Raw genomic sequence first — 22260 nt, forward strand, 5'->3', positions numbered from 1 at the left:
GGACCTGAGGCTCCTGTACCTCCTTCCTGATGGTTGAGCGGTAATAACTGTTCCTGAATCTGGTGGTGTGGGCCCTGAGGCTCCTGTACCTCCTTCCTGATGGTTGAGGGGTAATAACTGTTCCTGAAGCTGGTGGTGTGTGTCCTGAGGCTCCTGTACCTCCTTCCTGATGGTTGAGGGGTAATAACTGTTCCTGAACCTGGTGGTGTGGGACCTGAGGCTCCTGTACCTCCTTCCTGATGGTTGAGCGGTAATAACTGTTCCTGAAGCTGGTGGTGTGGGCCCTGAGGCTCCTGTACCTCCTTCCTGATGGTTGAGGGGTAATAACTGTTCTTGAACCTGGTGGTGTGTGTCCTGAGGCTCCTGTACCTCCTTCCTGATGGTTGAGGGGTAATAACTGTTCCTGAAGCTGGTGGTGTGGGTCCTGAGGCTCCTGTACCTCCTTCCTGATGGTTGAGGGGTAATAACTGTTCCTGAAGCTGGTGGTGTGAGACCTGAGGCTCCTGTACCTCCTTCCTGATGGTTGAGGGGTAATAACTGTTCCGGAAGCTGGTGGTGTGGGTCCTGAGGCTCCTGTATCTCCTTCCTGATGGTTGAGGGGTAATAACTGTTCCTGAACCTGGTGGTGTGGGACCTGAGGCTCCTGTATCTCCTTCCTGATGGTTGAGGGGTAATAACTGTTCCTGAACCTGGTGGTGTGGGCCCTGAGGCTCCTGTACCTCCTTCCTGATGGTTGAGGGGTAATAACTGTTCCTGAAGCTGGTGGTGTGGGTCCTGAGGCTCCTGTATCTCCTTCCTGATGGTTGAGCGGTAATAACTGTTCCTGAACCTGGTGGTGTGGGACCTGAGGCTCCTGTACCTCCTTCCTGATGGTTGAGGGGTAATAACTGTTCCTGAACCTGGTGGTGTGGGCCCTGAAGCTCCTGTACCTCCTTCCTGATGGTTGAGGGGTAATAACTGTTCCTGAACCTGGTGGTGTGGGTCTTGAGGCTCCTGTACCTCCTTCCTGATGGTTGAGGGGTAATAACTGTTCCTGAACCTGGTGGTGTGGGTCCTGAGGCTCCTGTACCTCCTTCCTGATGGTTGAGGGGGTAATAACTGTTCCTGAAGCTGGTGGTGTGGGCCCTGAAGCTCCTGTACCTCCTTCCTGATGGTTGAGGGGTAATAACTGTTCCTGAATCTGGTGGTGTGGGTCCTGAGGCTCCTGTACCTCCTTCCTGATGGTTGAGGGGGTAATAACTGTCCCTGAACCTGGTGGTGTGGGTCCTGAGGCTCCTGTACCTCCTGCCTGATGGTTGAGGGGTAATAACTGTCCCTGAAGCTGGTGGTGTGGGTCCTGAGGCTCCTGTATCTCCTTCCTGATGGTTGAGGGGGTAATAACTGTTCCAGAAGCTGGTGGTGTGAGACCTGAGGCTCCTGTACCTCCTTCCTGATGGTTGAGGGGTAATAACTGTTCCTGAAGCTGGTGGTGTGAGACCTGAGGCTCCTGTACCTCCTTCCTGATGGTTGAGGGGTAATAACTGTTCCTGAACCTGGTGCTGTGGGACCTGAGGCTCCTGTACCTCCTTCCTGATGGTTGAGGGGTAATAACTGTTCCTGAAGCTGGTGGTGTGGGCCCTGAAGCTCCTGTACCTCCTTCCTGATGGTTGAGGGGGTAATAACTGTTCCTGAACCTGGTGGTGTGGGCCCTGAGGCTCCTGTACCTCCTTCCTGACGGTTGAGCGGTAATAACTGTTCCTGAACCTGGTGGTGTGGGACCTGAGGCTCCTGTACCTCCTTCCTGACGGTTGAGGGGTAATAACTGTTCCTGAAGCTGGTGGTGTGGGCCCTGAAGCTCCTGTACCTCCTTCCTGATGGTTGAGGGGTAATAACTGTTCCTGAAGCTGGTGGTGTGGGTCCTGAGGCTCCTGTACCTCCTTTCTGATGGTTGAGGGGTAATAACTGTTCCTGAACCTGGTGGTGTGGGTCCTGAGGCTCCTGTACCTCCTTCCTGATGGTTGAGGGGGTAATAACTGTCCCTGAACCTGGTGGTGTGGGTCCTGAGGCTCCTGTACCTCCTTCCTGATGGTTGAGGGGTAATAACTGTCCCTGAACCTGGTGGTGTGGGACCTGAGGCTCCTGTACCTCCTTCATGATGGTTGAGGGGTAATAACTGTTCCTGAAGCTGGTGGTGTGGGCCCTGAGGCTCCTGTACCTCCTTCCTGATGGTTGAGGGGTAATAACTGTTCCTGAAGCTGGTGGTGTGGGTCCTGAGGCTCCTGTACCTCCTTCCTGATGGTTGAGGTGTAATAACTGTTCCTGAAGCTGGTGGTGTGGGTCCTGAGGCTCCTGTACCTCCGTCCTGATGGTTGAGCGGTAATAACTGTTCCTGAACCTGGTGGTGTGGGACCTGAGGCTCCTGTACCTCCTTCCTGATGGTTGAGGTGGTAATAACAGTTCCTGAAGCTGGTGGTGTGGGACCTGAAGCTCCTGTACCTCCTTCCTGATGGTTGAGGGGGTAATAACTGTTCCTGAAGCTGGTGGTGTGGGTCCTGAGGCTCCTGTACCTCCTTCCTGATGGTTGAGGGGTAATAACTGTTCTTGAACCTGGTGGTGTGGGACCTGAGGCTCCTGTATCTCCTTCCTGATGGTTGAGGGGTAATAACTGTTCCTGAACCTGGTGGTGTGGGACCTGAGGCTCCTGTACCTCCTTCCTGATGGTTGAGCGGTAATAACTGTTCCTGAATCTGGTGGTGTGGGCCCTGAGGCTCCTGTACCTCCTTCCTGATGGTTGAGGGGTAATAACTGTTCCTGAAGCTGGTGGTGTGTGTCCTGAGGCTCCTGTACCTCCTTCCTGATGGTTGAGGGGTAATAACTGTTCCTGAACCTGGTGGTGTGGGACCTGAGGCTCCTGTACCTCCTTCCTGATGGTTGAGCGGTAATAACTGTTCCTGAAGCTGGTGGTGTGGGCCCTGAGGCTTCTGTACCTCCTTCCTGATGGTTGAGGGGTAATAACTGTTCCTGAAGCTGGTGGTGTGTGTCCTGAGGCTCCTGTACCTCCTTCCTGATGGTTGAGGGGTAATAACTGTTCCTGAAGCTGGTGGTGTGGGTCCTGAGGCTCCTGTACCTCCTTCCTGATGGTTGAGGGGTAATAACTGTTCCTGAAGCTGGTGGTGTGAGACCTGAGGCTCCTGTACCTCCTTCCTGATGGTTGAGGGGTAATAACTGTTCCGGAAGCTGGTGGTGTGGGTCCTGAGGCTCCTGTACCTCCTTCCTGATGGTTGAGGGGGTAATAACTGTCCCTGAACCTGGTGGTGTGGGTCCTGAGGCTCCTGTACCTCCTTCCTGATGGTTGAAGGGTAATAACTGTCCCTGAACCTGGTGGTGTGGGTCCTGAGGCTCCTGTACCTGCTTCCTGATGGTTGAGGGGGTAATAACTGTCCCTGAACCTGGTGGTGTGGGTCCTGAGGCTCCTGTACCTCCTTCCTGATGGTTGAGGGGTAATAACTGTTCCTGAACCTGGTGGTGTGGGTCCTGAGGCTCCTGTACCTCCTTCCTGATGGTTGAGGGGGTAATAACTGTTCCTGAACCTGGTGGTGTGGGACCTGAGGCTCCTATACCTCCTTCCTGATAGTTGAGGGGGTAATAACTGTTCCTGAACCTGATGGTGTGGGTCCTGAGGCTCCTGTACCTCCTTCCTGATGGTTGAGGGGTAATAACTGTTCCTGAACCTGGTGGTGTGGGTCCTGAGGCTCCTGTACCTCCTTCCTGATGGTTGAGGGGTAATAACTGTTCCTGAAGCTGGTGGTGTGGGTCCTGAGGCTCCTGTACCTCCTTCCTGATGGTTGAGCGGTAATAACTGTTCTGGATGGTGGGGAGCCTCTGACGATGGATGGTGCTTTCCTGTGACAGCGCTCGGTGTAGATGTGATCCGTGGCGGACGCTGTTGCCCGTGCTGCGTCTGGAGGGGTGAGTCTCTGGGCCACCCACTCGCCTTCCTGCGACCGTTTGACGTGAGTGGGGTTCCAGCCCGGCCGCCCGATCCGAACGACCGTGCCGAGAAAGTGACCTTTAGCAGGCCATCGGGCACAAAGCCTCACTGCACTGTGTTTGTTTTTTTGTAAAAACCCACAGCGATAACACAGACGGGATCTCGAGGGCCTTGGACAACATGGGGAGAGTCTACGCGAGGACTGGAGAATTTGAAAAGGCCACTGAAGTGTAAGTGTGACGGATGGGGCAGGGGTTTCCCAGAAAGGATTAAAAAAAATTACACTCCACAAACCTCTCGACTGCAGACAATCTTCTTCCTCAGCCCAACACCACCCCGACTGGGCTGTAGGCCGACGACAGCACCTCGCCTGAGTTCCCTGTCCTGGTCCAATCTACCCGTGGCTTCCACTTTCACCCCACAACTTCCTACCTCTTAAGACCATGATGGCTGTCATAAGGCCATTCGGCCCGTCGAGTCTGCTCCACCCTTTCATCGCGCCTGATCCATTTGCCCTCTCAGCCCCGATCTTCTCCTCGGGGCCTGTCACGGCCTGACTATTCAAGAACCTGTCTACCCCCACCTTAAATATACTCCGTGGCTGGGCCTCCACAGGCGCCTGTGGCAACGAGTCCCTCAGGTTCACCACGGGAACGCCGGGAAACGCCAGAGGAAGGGTCTTCACCTCGGAAGACAGGTTTCACCGCTCAACGCACACAAAATGCCGGAGGAACTCAGCAGGCCGAGCAGCTTCCACGGAGAAGAATGAACAGTCGATCTTTCGGGCCGAAACCCTCTGGCAGGACTGTCTCGGCCCGGAACATCGACTGTTTACTCTCTTCCACAGACGCTGCCCGGCCTGCCGAGTTCCTCCGGCGTTACGTGTGTGTGTTTGCTCTGGACTTCCAGCAGCCGCAGACCCTCTCTTGTTTGTGACAGAATCACCGCTCGCTGGCTGAAGAGATCCCTCCTCGTAGAGGGACGTCCATTTAGAACAGAGATGAGGAGGAATTTCTTCAGCTGGAGAGCGATGAATCTGTCTTCCAGGCGAAGATCTGTCCTCTTCCAGCGATGAAGTCTTTAGAGCTTCTGTTGGCCTTTCTGTACATGGGTTTTTTTTTTCTCGGGATGGGGTTGCTTGGCCCGTGACAGAGAGCACGCAGGCTACACACACACGCTCTCTCTCTGTCACTCCCTCTCACACACTCTCTCTCTCACACGCTCTCTCTCTCACTCACCTTGACATTCTGCTGTCCTCGTGGAGAGACATTTCAAAGTCTTCCCCAGTAAGATCTCATCGCTCTCCCTCTGTATTGCTGCCGACATTCGGAGCCAGACGCCAGACTTTAGTGTAAATTTATTCTCTATTTGTTCTTCACCGCCAGTGCGCGATTGTGTTGAGCATTCTGCGGTTTCGCTGCTGTCTTTTCCTGGCGGCCACATAACCCTCGCCGGGTCCCAAACCGAGCTGACGCGCTAAGGGCCGGCTTTGTGGCGCCCTTCCCACCATACACGGCGGAACGCAGGAACATATAAAATTATGAAAGGGGATAGATAAGATAGGGGCAGGCAAGTTGTTCCCACTGGTAGGTGAGGCTAGAACTAGGGGACACAGCCTCAAGATTCGGGGGAGTAGATTTAGGATGGAGGCGAGGAGGAACTGTTTTTCCCGGAGAGTGGTGAATCTGTGGAATTGTCTGCCCAGTGAATCAGTGGAGGCTACCTCAGTAAGTATATTTAAGACAAGGTTGGATAGATTTTTGCACAGGACGGGAATTAAGGGTTATGGGGAAAAGGCAGGGAGGTGGAGATGAGTCCATGGTCAGATCAGCCATGATCTTATTGAATGGCAGAGCAGGCTCGACGGGCCAGATGGCCGACTCCTGCTCCTATTTCTTGTGTTCTTATGTGACATTTATTTAGTAATGGAGATGTTTAAATGTATATATCTTGTTTGTATTCTGTATTTAAGGTAAGTAATTCAGTTTATTTTGTAACTACTTGTGGGATGCATCGGATCCTAACTTGCGTCTAGTCCCAAGTTAACTTTGTTGGTAAGTACAGTCGGTATTTTCTAGCGCTGAATATTTGCCCTCATTGGGGGTGGGGAGAGAAATGGAGTCTGCCAGGAATTCAAGAATAAGTAGCCAGCTAATATTGTGTTTTTTTTTGGTAGATATCTTTTTGTAAGGATTGGCATTTTTCTCTTCACTGACTTGCGCTGATTTTAGTGAATTTGATTTGTGACGTGCCTACTAAACACCTTTGCGCTGAAGTGAAAAATGACTCCAGCCAGCTTTTCCCTTTGGTCCTAATCCATGTATCTAACATAATCCCTCACCCGACACCCCCTCCTTCCACTGCCACAGCCAGGCTTGGGACCGTGCGTGGCAGAGTATATCTTAACCATTTGTCAGACAACTGACAATTCGAAGAAATATTTAAAAGTTCCCATCACGTTGTGGAAACGTTGAGAATTAAAACCTTCAAGAAAGGCATGGCTGATCTGCGGCGAAACCAACAGATAACCTGGTATCAGGTTGTTTGGAAATCCTGACATCTGGGCATCTGGTTTGGAGTGCGCACATGGGGGTTGAGGGGGGGAGGAAGATCCAGTGCATGAGCGGGGTGGAGTGTGTGACTGCAGCAGAGGGCCGGACCGTGAGGCACTCCAAAGGGCAGAAAAGGGGCTGTGGTCTGGGACGCCACTTGGAAACCGTGAGCCTCGCCGGGAACCAGTAAAGAGAAGGGAGGTGTAAGTGGAGCGGCCATTGTGTGAGCGGGCCTGATGTTAGAGTGGTCTGGTTTTGGCTCAACAGTCTTGGGCAAGCACAGACGCGCGCTCTAAGTAAGTTTCCCAGTAATTATCTCTCTCTCTCTCTCACTCTCTCTCTCTCTGTTACTACACATTTAGTGCGCCGAGAGTTTGTGGTCTGTTCCTTGTGTGACCTTTGGGAGACCTCCAGTCCCCCTGATAACCACATCTGCGCAAAGTGGCCTTGGAGGCCGTGTTAACAAACGGGATCTGGTGCTTAACGAACTTTGGCTTGTACGGGAGAAGGAGGTGGTGACGGGCAGGAGCTACAGGGAGGAAGTCACCTGTAAGTTGCACGAGGAAGGTAGCTGGGTGACTGTGAGGGGGAGGGAAAAACGAATAGGCAGCCAGTGCAGAGTAACCAACTCCCCAACGACAACAAGCATACTGCTTTGGATACTGATGGGGGGGAGGGATAACTTATCGGGGAGAAGCCACAGTGAGCAGGTCTCCTACAGCGAGTCTGGCTCTGCAGCTGAGAAGGGAAGGAGTGAAAGAAGGTACACACAGTAGTGTCAGGGGTTTGTTTTTGGTTGGTCGGGGGGGTGTGTGGTGAGACAGAAAGGGGGCTCTGTAGACAAGAACGAGATTCCTGGGTGGGTTGTTGCCTCCTGGGGGGCAGAACTGAGTCCACGGCATTCTCAAGCAGGAGGGCGGACCGCCAGAGGCCGAGGTCCACGTTGGTACCTGTGACGTGGGTAGGACGAGTGACGAGGTTCTGCAGAGGGAGTTCGGGGAGGTAGGTGCTAAGTTAAAGGGCAGGACCTCCAGGGTTGTGATCTCAGGATTGCTACCCGTGCCACGTGCTAGCGAGGCCTGAACTAGGAAGGTTTCACATTTAACACGTGGGTAAGGAGTTGGTGTAGGAGGGAGGACATAAGATTGTTGGATCATTGGGCTCTGTTCCAGGGGAGGTGGGACCTGCATAGAAGAGGTGGTTTTACACCTGAACTGGAGGGGGGGCTAATACCCTAGCGGGAGGGTTTGCTTGTGCTAGAGTTGCAAGGGGGGGGGATGGGAATCAGAGCGCCAGAACAGATTGTGGAGAAGGACGTTGTTAAGTGTACATACAAAGTCAGGAATCAGAAGGCTGAGCACGGCCGGACGGGTGTGCTGAGCTGCGTATATTTCGCTGTGAGGAGTATAGCAGGAAAGGCGGATGAGCTGAGGGCGTGGATGGACGGCTGGAGTTGTGATATGGTGGCCCATGAGCGAGACTTGGCTGCAGGAGGGGCAGGACTGGCAGCTCGGTGCTCTGGGGCTCTGTTGTTTTAGACGTGACAGAGAGGGAGGGATTGAAAGTGGGAGGGGTGGCGTTACTAGTCGGGGAAAACATCACGGCAGTTCTCCGTCAGGACTGACTGGAAAACTTGTCTAGCGAGACTTTATGGGTAGAACTGAGAAATAAGAAAGGTATGACCACATTAATGGCTGCAGAGTTCACTGCCAAGAAGGCCCACCAGCGCCTTTACTTCCTGAGAAAACTAAAGAAATTTGGCCTGTCCCCTAAAACCCTCACTAATTTTTATAGATGCACCGTAGAAAGCATTCTTCTAGGGTGCATCACAACCTGGTATGGAAGTTGTCCTGTCCAAGACCGGAAGAAGCTGCAGAAGATCGTGAACACGGCCCAGCACACCATACAAACCAATCTTCCGTCCGTGGACTCACTTTACACCGCACGCTGTCGGAGCAGTGCTGCCAGGATAATCAGGGACACGACCCACCCAGCCAACACACTTTTCATCCCTCTTCCCTCCGGGAGAAGGCTCAGGAGCTTGAAGACTCATACGGCCAGATTTGGGAACAGCTTCTTCCCAACTGTGATAAGACTGCTGAACGGATCCTGACCCGGATCTGGGCCGTACCCTCCAAATATCCGGACCTGCCTCTCGGTCTTTTTGCACTACATTACTTCCCATTTTTCTATTTTCTGTTTATGATTTATAATTTAAATTTTTAATATTTACTATCGATTTGTAATCCAAGGAGTGTGAAGTGCAGAATCAAATATCGCTGTGATGATTGTATGTTCTAGTATCAATTGTTTGGCGACAATAAAGTATAAAGTATAGATCACCCAACGGTCTGCGGGATTTAGAGGAACAAATTTATAGAGGGATGGCCCACTGTTGCAAGAAACACAAAGTTGTGACAGTGATTTTGATTTTCCACCCACTGACTGTGATTCCCATCCTGTAGAAGGGCTGGACGGGATAGAGTTTGTCAAATGTGCTCAGGAAAATTTTCCTTAATCAGCACTCTGAAGTCCCAGCGAGAGACAACGCGATACTGGATCTCCTGCGAGGGAATGAGACGGGGCAGGTGACAGAAGTTTGTGTGTCAGGGAACACTTTGCATCTGGTGATCACAGTGACACGAGTTTGGAGGTAGTTATGGAAAAGGATGGGTCTGGTGTTCCGGCCGAGATTCTAGGTTGGAGAAAGGCCAGTTTTCATGGCGTCAGAAAGGATTTGGCAAGAGCGGATTGTAGAGGTTGTTTTCTGGCGAAGGTGTACATGAGAGGCCTTCAAAAGTGAAATTGAGGGTACGGAGTTTGAATGTTCCTGTCAGAAGGGTAACGGGTATAGAGAACCTTGGTTTTCAAGAGATATCGAGGGCCTGGTTAGGAAGGAGGAGGTGTTTTCACATACAGGACAGGTCGGAACGAACGAGATGCTTGAGGAGTTCAAGAAATGCCAGAGAACACTGAAGGAAGAAATCAGGAAGACAAGGTTGTTGTAGCAGTCAAGGTGAAGGTGGAATCCCAAGGGCTTCTACAGATATTAAGAGCGAACAGATTGCAAGGGACAAAATTGGTTCTCTGGAAGATCAGATTGGTAATCCATGTGTGGAGCCAAAAGAGATGGGGGAAGATCTTAAATGGACTTTTTTTCTGGCATCTTTATTTACTCGGGAGATGGACACAGGGTCCATAGAAGTGAGGTAAAACGAGGTCGTGGACCCTGTAGAGATTACAGAGGAGGAGGTGTTTGCTGTCTTCAGGCAAATTAGATTAGATTAGATGATGAGGACACTCAGTCCTCGTTTATTGTCATTTAGAAATGCATGCATTAAAAAATGATACAACGGTCCTCCAGAATGATATCACAAGAAAATACAAGACATACCAAGACTAAAACTGACAAAACCACATAATTATAACATATAGTTATAACAGTGCAAAGCAATACCGTAATTTGATAAAGAGCAGACCATGGACATGGTAAAAAAAAGTCTCAAAGTCCCGATAGACTCATCATCTCACGCAGACAGTAGAAGGGAGGAACTCTCCCTGCCACGAACCTCCAAGTGCCGCCAACTTGCCGATGTATCACCATTGGAAGCACCCGACCGCAGTGGACTCTGAGTTCATCCGAAAACTTCGAGCCTCCGACCAGCCCCTCCGACACAGCCTCTCCGAGCACCATCCTCTGCCAAGCGCTTCGACCCCACCCCGGCTGCCGAGCAACAAGCAAAGCCGAGGACTCGGGGCCTTCCCCTCCGGAGATTCTGGATCACACAGTAACAGCAGCAGCGAAGCAGGCATTTCAGAAGTTTCTCCAGATGTTCCTCCGTGCTCTCACATCCGTCTCCATCAAATCAGGATTGTGCACGGCACCCTACTTGACAGATAACAGATACTATTCACCGGAGTGGCTGCTGCGAGCTGCGTCGCGCTGCCATCTTCTCCTGCTCCATCTTTTCATCAACAAGATTGAAAAGGGTACAGAGAAAATTTACAAGGATGTTGCCTGAGTTATAAGGAAAGATTGAACTTTATTCCCTAGAATGTAGTGGAATGAGAGGAGATTTGATAGAGGTACACAAAATTACGAGGGGTACAGATAGGGTAAAGGCAGTCAGGCTTTTCACACTGAGGTTGTGTGGGATTGCAACTGGAGGTCTGGGGTTAAGGGTAAAAGGTGAGAGGTTTAAGGGGACCTTCTTCACTCAGAGGGTGGTGGATGGATTCCAGCTCGATTTCAGCGTTTAAGAGAAATTTGGACAGGTGTGTGGATGGGAGGGGTTTGCAGGGCTGTGGTCCAGGTACAGGTCGAAGGGAGGAGGCAGATTAATAGCCCAGCACAGACTGGACAGGCTGAAGGGTCTGTGCGATGTAGTGTTCCGTGACTCTAAAGTTTAACGTTATGATCGAAATGGATATGTGACCCGAGATTTGTCTTCTTACGAGCATCCACGGTAAGTAGAAAGAACCGCAATCAAACCAATGACAAACCCCACACGCCCGAGATGGACAAACAGCCGGTGTACAGAAAACAACTGCGCGAATCGAAAAAGAGAATAATAAGTAAGCATTAAATGTCGAGAACACCGAGTTGTAGAGTCCCGAGGTTGTGGAAACCAGTTCAGTGCTGGGGTGAGTGAAGTTATCCACAACTGGTCCGGGCTTCACAGCTGAAGACGGGTTCTGGAAAGTCCTTGTGGACTTCAGAACTCGCTGGGAACTTTATTATACAACCGATGGAGTTTGTAAGGACAGCAAAATAAAAAGGGAGGTCAGCATTGATGGGTTACAGTAGACCAGAATCCGGCCGATTCAAAGTACGTTTTCATTATCAAATTACCTATGTGTCACCATATACAACCCTGAGATTCAGTTTCCGTTTTAGTCTCAGACTTCTTAAAATGGTCACTTCTAAAGTTTCCAATTCACGGTTTTTTATCCCCCGCGCAGGTGGTTGGAGAAGGAGCCGCTGACCAAATCTAGTTTGGAGCGCACTTGGCTCTTCCATGAGATTGGACGCTGCTACCTGGAGCTGAAGTATCACGAAGGGGCTCGGGACTACGGCTTAAAATCTCTGGCGTCGGCGGAGAAGGCGGGAGACGAGGAGTGGAAAATGAACTCGAACGTGCTCGTGGCGCAGGCTGAATGTAAGGAAGGGGCCGCCGGCTCCCGAGCTCTTCCCGAGTTCCGGCCCTTTCCCCCGCCCTCCTTCGTTTACCCAGTTTGAGCCGGTCCAAATGACGATCTGATTGGCGGTTCGCTTCGCAGACCGTGAGTCTTGGACGGTTCCCTCCGCGACGGCAAGGCCCCCTGTTGGGCGTCGATTGCCGCAGGCCTGCTTCCCTTGTTTGGTGGGGTGAGACGGGCGGCGAGGCAGCTGTGTCGCCTCGGTTGTAGTGAGAACTAGGCCTCAGTCCTCGGGCTTGCGTTGTAGCATGGCGCACAGGCCCAGGTGGTGGGGGTGGCCTCTCCCCTCAGTGCTGCTCTCCAGTGTTGAATCGGTGGAATTACAGACTGGGCTGCCAGGAACCATCAATTTGCGGGACTTGGACTAAAAATTAATTTTCTTATGTGACTGTTTTTTTTCCCCTGTTGACTGCGTGCGTGTGTTTTTTGCCCCTTGGCCCCCCTGAGGAACGCGGTCTCCTGTGTGTGTTTTTTTGATTTGATTTGACTAGAAACCGAGCCTTAAAAAAAAATGAGCCGTACTTGTTGGGAGAAAAGTCCGAACTGATCCAGGAGCTGAAAGCGAACGTTCTTTGCTAATTTTCTCCTCCGTCTGCCCACGTTCAAGTCTGTCGTCATTCGGTTGTACACATGTTTACAGCCAGACGAAACAGCCTTCCGCTGGGACCAAGGTGCAAGACACAAGTGCCGACACTCAGCGGCCAGTTTACTCGGGACAGGAATGTACTGAATGGGGTTGCCGCAGGAGTGCAGCCTGATAGGGTCTTCTGCTGCTGTGGCCCATCCGCTTCGCGGTTCGAGGGGCTGTGCGGTCGGAGATGCTCTTCCGCTGCACACCGAGTGGTTCCATTCCCCACTCTGGTCTCTCGCCTCCCCCCCGGTGCCTCTCCTCCGTTCTCCCACGGTCCGCGACCAGTTTTCCTTCCCTCTCCAGCCTTTTACCCTTCCCACCCACCTTCTAGCTCTCCTCCTCCCCCTCCCGACGCCCCACCACCACTTCCTTTCCAGGCCCTGGCGAAACGTCGACTGTTGATTCCCCTCCACAGATGCTGCCTGACCTGCCGAGCTCTTCCAGCGTTTTGTGTGTGTGTGTGTGTGTGTGTGTGTGTTTGTATGTGTGTGTGAGTGCGTCTGTGTGTGTGTGTATGTGTGAGTGAGTGTGTGTGTGTGTGTGTGTGTGTGTGTGTCTGTGTGTGTGAGAGTGTGTGTCTGTGTGTGTGTGTGTGTGAGTGTGCCTGTGTGTGTGTGTGTCTGTGTGTGTGTGTGTGTGTGTGTGTGTGTGTGTGTGTGTGTGTGTGTGGCGAACAGTGGGGAATGCTCACATCCCCTTTCGCAGCCCTAATTGTCTGTCTTGTGCCCTTCCAGTTAAACTCGGCAACCTTCAGCAGGCCATGACGTTCTTTGAACAGGCGCTGGAAAAAGCCAACGCGCTGGATGACAACGCGGCGCAGGTGGCGATCTCAAACGTGAGCACCTCCTTCAGATCCCTCGCTATTGCCGATCCTCCGTGTTGCTTATCGATATATTTTCTCGTTACTTGGCACGGCTGAATCACCTTTTGCACGTTGCTTGTCTGCCTGTCTCTGTTGCCACAGACGGCTGTGGAGGTTGATAGGTTCTTCGTTAGTCGGGGCGTCGAAGGCTACGGGGAGAGGAATGGGGTTGGGGGATAGTAAATCGGCCATGACGGAATGGCGGAGCAGACTTCATGGGCTGAATGGCCTAATTCTGCTCCTGTGTCTTGTGGATTATATAGAAAAATGTTTTTTTGTGTGTGTTCAGTTCTGGTCACCTTGTTGCGGGAAGGATGTGGAAGCTTTAGAGAGGGCGCAGAGGAGATTTACCAGGATGCTGCCTGGATTAGAGAGGGTGCAGAGGAGACTCACCAGGATGCTGCCTGGATTAGAGAGGGTGCAGAGGAGATTCACCAGGATGCTGCCTGGATTAAGGAGGGTGCAGAGGAGATTTAGCAGGATGCTGCCTGGATTAGAGAGGGTGCAGAGGAGATTCACCAGGATGCTGCCTGGATTAGAGAGGGCGCAGAGGAGATTTACCAGGATGCTGCCTGGATTAGAGAGGGTGCAGAGGGAGATTTACCAGGATGCTGTCCAGATTAGAGAGGGCACAGAGGAGATTTACCAGGATGCTGCCTGGATTAGAGAGGGTGCAGAGGAGATTCACCAGGATGCTGCCTGGATTAGAGAGGGTTCAGAGGAGATTCACCAGGATGCTGCCTGGATTAGAGAGGGTGCAGAGGAGATTCACCAGGATGCTGCCTGGATTAGAGAGGGTGCAGAGGAGATTCACCAGGATGCTGCCTGGATTAGAGAAGGTGCAGAGGAGATTCGCCAGGATGCTGCCTGGATTAGAGAGGGTGCAGAGGAGATTCACCGGGATGCTGCCTGGATTAGAGAGGGTGCAGAGGAGATTCACCAGGGTGCTGCCTGGATTAGAGAGGGTGCAGAGGAGATTTACCAGGATGCTGCCTGGATTAGAGAGGGTGCGGAGGAGATTTACCAGGATGCTGCCTGGATTAGAGAGTGTGATTTATGAGGGGCAGGTTGAGTGAGCTTGGTCTTTTCCCTTTGGAGAAAAGGAGGGTGAGAGGTGAATTGATAGAGGTGTACAAGATGATAAGAGGCACAGATCGAGTGGACAACCAGAGACTTTTTCGCAGGGGCAGGAATGGCAAGCACGAGGAGGCATAACTTTACGGTAATTAGAAATTGGTGGAGAGTGTAGGGTGGGGGGGGGGCTTGTCAGAGGTAGTATGTTTGTTTGTTGTTTTTTTTTTTACACAGAGAGTGGTGTGTGGAACGTCCTGCCGGGGTGGTGGTAAAGACAAATACATTAAGGAATTCAGATACTCTTGGGCAGACACATGGATGACAGAAAAATGGCGGGTTATGTGGGAGGGACGGGTTAGATTGAAGGAAAGAAGGTTACAGGGAGAAAGCAGGAAAATGGGGTTGAGAGGGATAGTAAATCAGCCATGATGGAATGGCAGAGCAGACTCGATGGGCTGAATGGCCTAATTCTGCTCCTATGTCTTATGTATGGATTTTCATAAATTCCATCTTTTTTTTGGATTATGAGAACGCTCAGTCCTCTTTTATTGTCATTTGGAAATGCATACATGCATTAAGAAATGATACAATGTTCCTCCGGAGTGATATCCCAGAAAACAGGACAAACCAAAGACTAACACTGACAGAACCACATAATTATAACATATAGTTACAGCAGTGCAAAGCAATACCATAATTTGATGAAGAACAGACCATGGGCACGGTAACTAAAATCTCAAAAGTCCCCGAGTCCCCGATAGCAGGCGGCAAAAGGGAGAAACTCCCTGCCGTAAACCTCCAGGCACCGTCAACTTGCCGATGCCTTGGAAGCAGCCGACCACAGCCGGCACTGAGTCCGTCCGTCCAAAAACTTTGAGCCTCTGACCAGCCTCTCCGATACAGCCTCCCGAGCGCCACCCTCTGCCGAGCGCCTTTGACCTCGCCCCGGCCGCTGAAACACGCAAAGCCGAGGATTCGGGGCCTTCTGCTCCGGAGATTCCGGTTACCACACAGTAGCAGTGGCAGCGAAGTGGGCATTTCAGAAGTTTTCCAGATGTTCCTCCTGTACTCTCATGTCCGTCTCCATCAAATCAGGATTGTGCATGGTCCTCTACTTGAGAGATTACAGATATCATATATATAAAAGCACTTTGATAACAAACAATCTGAGCCCTGCTTTCGCACCAGGCGAAGCCGGGTGAAATCTGCTCTCCGGTGAGTTAGCATGGAACAGAGAGGACCCAGGCGCCATCGTCTCGGCTGGAAAGATGGTTTCGAGCACGATGACCGTGGTGGTCATGGCTGAGAATTAGTCGTTTCTCCAGGGTTCAAAGGAGGGGGGCGGAGTGGGGAGTTACGGGGTCAGGCTGGGGATCGGAATTGACAATAAACTGGACTGGTCAAAGAACACTGAGGCTGTCTACAAGAAGGGTCAGAGCCGTCTCTATTTCCTGAGGAGGCTGAGGTCCTTTAACATCTGCCGGACGATGCTGAGGATGTTCTATGAGTCTGTGGTGGCCAGTGCGATCATGTTTGCTGTTGTGCGCTGGGGCAGCAGGCTGAGGGTAGCAGACACCAGCAGAATCAACAAACTCATTCGTAAGGCCAGTGATGTTGTGGGGATGGAACTGGACTCTCTGACGGTGGTGTCTGAAAAGAGGATGCTGTCCAAGTTGCATGCCATCTTGGTCAATGTCTCCCATCCACTACATAATGTACTGGGTGGGCACAGGAGTACATTCAGCCAGAGACTCATTCCACCGAAATGCAACACAGAGCGTCATAGGAAGTCATTCCTGCCTGTGGCCATCAAACTTTACAACTCCTCCCTTGGAGGGTCAGACACCCTGAGCCAATAGGCTGGTCCTGGACTTATTTCCTGGCACAATTTACAGATTACTATTTAACTATTTATGGTTTTATTACTATTTATTATTTATGGTGCAACTGTAACGAAACCCAATTTCTCCCGGGATCAATAAAGTATGCCTATGACTATGACTTATGGTCTAGGGTCAGGGATGGGGGGGGGAGTTAACTCCGCCACGGATGGTCCCCAGTCCGGCTGTGAGGGGAGGGGGCTCGGGTGCGAGGCGAGCAACATCCAGTCTCGTTAAAAACCCAGAGACGCCAGCAGAGGCGCCAAAGACGTCATCCCCGGGAAGGAGAAGGATCTATCAGGAAGATGGAGGCAACATGAGAGACTGGCCCCGGACAGCGGGCGCTGACGAGCTGCCGTCGGCGTCCCGTGCCCTGGCAGAGGTGATGGGGCGTCAGAGGACGAGGAGCGCGAGGGGGAGTTTGGAGGTCAGAGTGGGTTGGAGGAAGGAGGAGAAGATGGCGGCACGATGCAGCGCGCGCGGCCGTACCGAATGATATCGATATGTGTAACTAGGGAGCCGTGCACAATCCAGATTTGATGGAGACAGACGTGAGAAGCGCAGAGGAACACCTGGAGAAACTTCTGAAATGCCTGCTTCGCTACCGCTGCTACTGTGCAATTGAGAATCTCTGGAGGGGAAGGCCCCAAATCCTCGGCTCTGCTGTTGCCTGTTGCCGGGGCTGGGGTCGAAGCACTCGGCAGAGATGGTGCTCGGTGCTCGGTGTCGGGGAGCTGGTCGGAGGCTCGGAGTTTTCGGACGGACTCGGAGTCAGACTGTGGTCGGATGCTTCTGGGATGCTGCATCGGCAAGTTGGCGGCGCTGGAGGTTCACCGTCTGCGTGAGATGATGAGACTTTTGAGAGACTCTGAGACTTTTACTGTGCCATGGTCTGTTCATTATCAAATTATGGTATTGCTTTGCACTGTTGTAACTATATGTTATAATTATGTGTTTTGGTCAGTTTTTAAGTCCATTTGTCATGTGTTTTGCGTGATATCATTCTGGAAAAACATTTTCATCATTTCTTAATGCGTGCATTACTAAATGACAATAAAAGAGGACTGTGTGTCCTCATAATCGTAATAAATGAGGAGCCCACACCCAGGTCAGAGAGCTCCACAGTAGAGATGATGGGGCGTCAGAGGACGAGGAGCGCGAGGGAGAGTTCGGAGGTCAGAGTGGGTTAAATGGGGAGCCCACGCCCAGGTCTGAGAGCTCCATGGTAGAAGGTCAGTGACCCCCCCACCCTCCGCCCGTGCACGAGTATCGGGCTGGAGGACGCTGGGTCACCACTTGACCGTTCGCTCAGAAGACCCTCTGGATGAGGACTGGTGACCCTCCTGCCCCCACCAGGTCAGCAACTCCCAGAGCTGATATTTCAGGAGGAGTTTGAGGAGATTTGGTAGGTCTTTGCAGGAGATTTGCAGCAGACTTTGACAGAACCTTCTGACAGCCTGCATCACCGTCTGGTATGGAGGGGTGGGGAGTGAGCAGGAGGGGGTTGCTGTGGCACAGCAGCGGGAAAAATCTGGAGAAAAGTTGCAGACACAGTCACAGGCTCAAGCATCCAGGACATCTCCGAGGAGCGATGCCTCAAAAAGGCAGCATCCACATCGTCCAGGATCCCATCACCCGCGACGTGCCCTGTGCTCATTGGCACCATCAGGGAGGAGGTACAGGAGCCTGAAGACACACACTCAATGATTCAGGAACAGCTTCTTCCCCTCCGCCATCAGGGAGGAGGTACAGGAGCCTGAAGACACACACTCAGCGATTCAGGAACAGCTTCTTCCCCTCTGCCATCAGATTTCTGAATGGACATTGAATCCCTAAACACTGCCTCAATATACTCTCTTTTAGTTCATATATTTTAATTGTAATTAATAGTTTTTTATCAAGTATGTCAGTGCCCTGCTGCTGCAAAATCATATTTTTCACGACATATGCCATTGATATTAAAACTAACTCTGATTTTGATCAACAATCCATAGGGGCAGGAGATACACGATCCGGTTATGTTCCCCCTTCCCACCCCACCCCATTCCAACCCCGCCAACCCTCAACTCGGCAAGACCCAAGGTCAGAGTCACGCAACTCGACATTTCCCTCAACAGAATCCCAGTCGATCCGGATCAGGATCAGAATCACGTACATCATCACCGACCTAAGACATGAATTTTTTTGCTCTGAGGCAGCAGGACAATGGAAAGAAAACGTACAGAACAAAAAAATTTGACAGCGTGAGGAAAAGGAATAGTGAGGAATAGTGTTAATGGACCATCCAGAGATCAGACTCTGACTGCGGAGGGGAAGAAGCTATTTCTAAAATGATGAGTGTGGGTCTTCAGACTCCCGTATCTCCTCCCAATGAGTGTGGGTCTTCAGACTCCTGTATCTCCTCCCCGATGAGTGTGGGTCTTCAGACTCCTGTATCTCCTCCCAATGAGTGTGGGTCTTCAGACTCCTGTATCTCCTCCCAATGAGTGTGGGGTCTTTGGGCTCCTGTATCTCCTCCCTGATGTGTGTGGGTCTTCAGACTCCTGTATCTCCTCCCTGATGAGTGTGGGTCTTCAAACTCCTGTATCTCCTCCCCGATGAGTGTGGGTCTTCAGACTCCTGTATCTCCTCTCTGATGAGTGTGGATCTTCAGACTCCTGTATCTCCTCCCTGATGAGTGTGGGTCTTCAGACTCCTGTATCTCCTCCCCGATGAGTGTGGGTCTTCAGACTCCTGTATCTCCTCTCTGATGAGTGTGGATCTTCAGACTCCTGTATCCCTGATGAGTGTGGGTCTTCAGACTCCTGTATCTCCTCCCTGATGAGTGTGGGTCTTCAGACTCCTGTATCTCCTCCATGATGAGTGTGGGTCTTCAGACTCCTGTATCTCCTCCCTGATGAGTGTGGGTCTTCAGACTCCTGTATCTCCTCCCTGATGAGTGTGGGTCTTCAGACTCCTGTATCCCTGATGAGTGTGGGTCTTCAGACTCCTGTATCTCCTCCCTGATGAGTGTGGGTCTTCAGACTCCTGTATCTCCTCCCTGATGAGTGTGGGTCTTCAGACTCCTGTATCCCTGATGAGTGTGGGTCTTCAGACTCCTGTATCTCCTCCCTGATGAGTGTGGGTCCTCAGACTCCTGTATTTCCTCCCTGATGAGTGTGGGTCTTCAGACTCCTGTATCTCCTCTCTGATGAGTGTGGGTCTTCAGACTCCTGTATCTTCTCCCTGATGAGTGTGGGTCTTCAGACTCCTGTATCTCCTCCCTGATGAGTGTGGGTCTTCAGACTCCTGTATCTCCTGACATGGGTCTTCAGACTCCTGTATCTCCTGACATGGGTCTTCAGGGTCCTGTATCTCCTCCCTGGTGGTAGCAATGAGAAGTTATCAAATCCAGAACGGATTTATTATCACAGATGTATTTTGTCAAATTTGTTGTTCTTTGGCAGCTGATGTTATAACATTAAAAAAAATCGCTGTAAATTTCTGAAATATTACTATAAATCTTAAACGTTCCACTTGCTTTTATGTTAGGAACGCACAGAAGACTCTTAGCACGCGGATTGGAAGGAAAATGGAAGGTTTTGTGGCAGGGATGGGTCGTATTGATCTCAGACAGGGTTTTAAGTTCGGCATAACATTGTGGGTCAAAATACCTGTCGGCTGCCCTTGGAGAAGGTGTAGCACCTGCTTAGCCTCCGATCAGGGTCACGTGAAGTCACAGGGGCAGGTGGTGGACGGTCGTACGAGCAGCCGGTGCAGATCACAAGTCCTGGTGATGCGACCACTGACGCCAGGCAGACAATCTCTGAAGAGTATTGATAATGGCTGGGGGATCACCCGTCTTGTAAAGTCACTGCCCAGAAGAAGGCGATGGCAAAGCACTTCTGTTAGAAAATGTTTGCTAAGAACAGTCACGGTCATGGAAAGACCGTGTTTGCCCACGTCATAGCAACACGGCGCACAATGATGATGTGTGTATATAAATTATAATCGAGTTATATCTTATATATTTTATATTTCTAAACAGTCCATGTTTAGAATCTCACTATTCTGCAATATTTTTACACTATTTATTGTGTAAAATGTGGAGCTGGTTGAGTTTCCAACCCTCTTTTCCCAGTCCTGATCTTTGGTACCTCCGCACCAGGCGGTGATGCTACCGTGCAGAGTGCTCTCTGCAGAAGTCTGCTGGGGTCTTTGGTGACATACCAAATCTGTCTTTGCTTCTCACCCACAGACCTCCTGGGACCCGGAGACACAGGATGCCTGTTTGTGATAAGGCCACTCAGCAGAACTTGGGACAGAATGTTATTCCTTCTGTCCAGGTAGATCAGAGGCTTCCAGACCTTTTGTATGCCATGGACCAACGAATACCATTATGCAAGGGGTACAAGGACTCCAGGTTGGGAACCTCTGCTCCAGATAACAAACTCCCTCCTCATCTCTGTTCTAAAGGGACATCCTCTGGTCCTAGACTCCCCCCACTGTAGGAAACATCCTCTCCACATCCACTCTATCTTGCCCTCTGGTCCTAGACTCCCCCACTACAGGAAGCATCCTCTCCACATCCACTCTATCTGTGTCCTCTGGTCCCGGACTCCTCCACTATAGGAAACATCCTCCCCACATCCACTCTATCTGTGTCCTCTGGTCTGAGACTCCCCCACTATAGGAAACATCCTCTCCACATCCACTCTAACTGTGTCCTCTGGTCCTAGACTCCCCCCACTATAGGAAACATCCTCCCCACATCCACTCTATCTGTGATCTGGTCCTAGACTCCCCCCACTATAGGAAACATCCTCTCCACATCCACTCTATCTGTGTCCTCTGGTCCTAGACTCCCCCACTGTAGGAAACACCCTCTCCACATCCACTCTATCTGTGTCCTCTGGTCCTAGACTCCCCCACTATAGGAAACAACATCTCTACATCCACTCTATCTGTGTCCTCTGGTCCCAGACTCCCCCACTACAGGAAACATCCTCCCCACATCCACTCTATCTGTGTTCTCTGGTCCTAGACTCCCCCACTATAGGAAACATCCACTCTATCTGTGTCCTCTGGTCCTAGACTCCCCCACTATAGGAAACATCCACTCCACATCCACTCTATCTGTGCGCTCTGATCCTAGACTCCCCCACTGTAGGAAACATCCTCTCCACATCCACTCTATCTGTGTCCTCTGGTCCTAGACTCCCCCACTATAGGAAACATCCTCTCCACATCCACTCTATCTGTGTCCTCTGGTCCTAGACTCCCCCACTATAGGAAACATCCTCTCCACATCCACTCTATCTGTGCCCTCTGGCCCTAGACTCCCCCACTATAGGAAACATCCTCTCCACATCCACTCTATCTGTGCCCTCTGGCCCTAGACTCCCCCACTATAGGAAACATCCTCTCCACATCCACTCTATCTGTGTCCTCTGGTCCTAGACTCCCCCACTATAGGAAACATCTTCTCCACATCCACTCTATCTGTGTCCTCTGGTCCTAGACTCCCCCACTATAGGAAACATCCTCTCCACATCCACTCTATCTGTGTTCCCTGGTCCTAGACTCCCCCACTATAGGAAACATCTTCTCCATGTCCACTCTATCTGGACCATTAAGCAAGGGGTCCATGTCCCCATGTTGGGGAACCCCTGATGTACAGGTTCCAACTCCAGAAAATATGAGGCTGTGGCACCTTAGCCACCTGGACCAGGAACAGGGATAACCCCTCTCTGGTTTCACCGTAGGCTCTGCAGAACGTCCAGGAGGAGATCGAGATAGCGGACAAAGCCAAGGAAGAGGAGCTGGCAGAGCATCGCAGGAAGCAGAGGTCCGGCAGGATGGACGGTAGGACACCAGACTGGGCTTGGTCCCACCCACTGGGAGACACGCACCGGCACCCTTGCAGAACCTCTGACAACCGGTCAGCAGGGGGGCGTTGTTGGGATGAAGTCGTGCTCAGGTTATGCTTGTCACGCTGCATCTTTGAAACTTTGTAGAAGTTGGCAATCACTTAGCCAGAGCTCCACTAGGCAAGGATCAGGACAACCGAGGAAAGGAGGGGTTTGAATACACTCCAGGGCATGAAAGACTTT

General features: G+C 51.5%; 1 protein-coding gene across 7 annotated transcripts in view; it reads left to right on the forward strand.

The window, feature by feature from the left end:
• The window catches only part of odad4 (outer dynein arm docking complex subunit 4), a 137846-nt gene that overhangs the window by 83031 nt on the left and 32555 nt on the right, over positions 1-22260 (forward strand). For all 7 annotated transcript variants that reach the window (XM_072248815.1, XM_072248816.1, XM_072248809.1 and 4 more), the window contains 4 exons: positions 4114-4200; positions 11485-11681; positions 13087-13187; positions 21913-22012. In XM_072248815.1, the coding sequence (XP_072104916.1) occupies positions 4114-4200; positions 11485-11681; positions 13087-13187; positions 21913-22012 (485 nt within the window). The remainder of the gene's footprint in view (positions 1-4113; positions 4201-11484; positions 11682-13086; positions 13188-21912; positions 22013-22260) is intronic.

Source organism: Mobula birostris, chromosome X, assembly GCF_030028105.1.
Source record: "Mobula birostris isolate sMobBir1 chromosome X, sMobBir1.hap1, whole genome shotgun sequence".
In the NCBI taxonomy this organism is placed as follows: Eukaryota; Metazoa; Chordata; class Chondrichthyes; order Myliobatiformes; family Myliobatidae; genus Mobula; species Mobula birostris.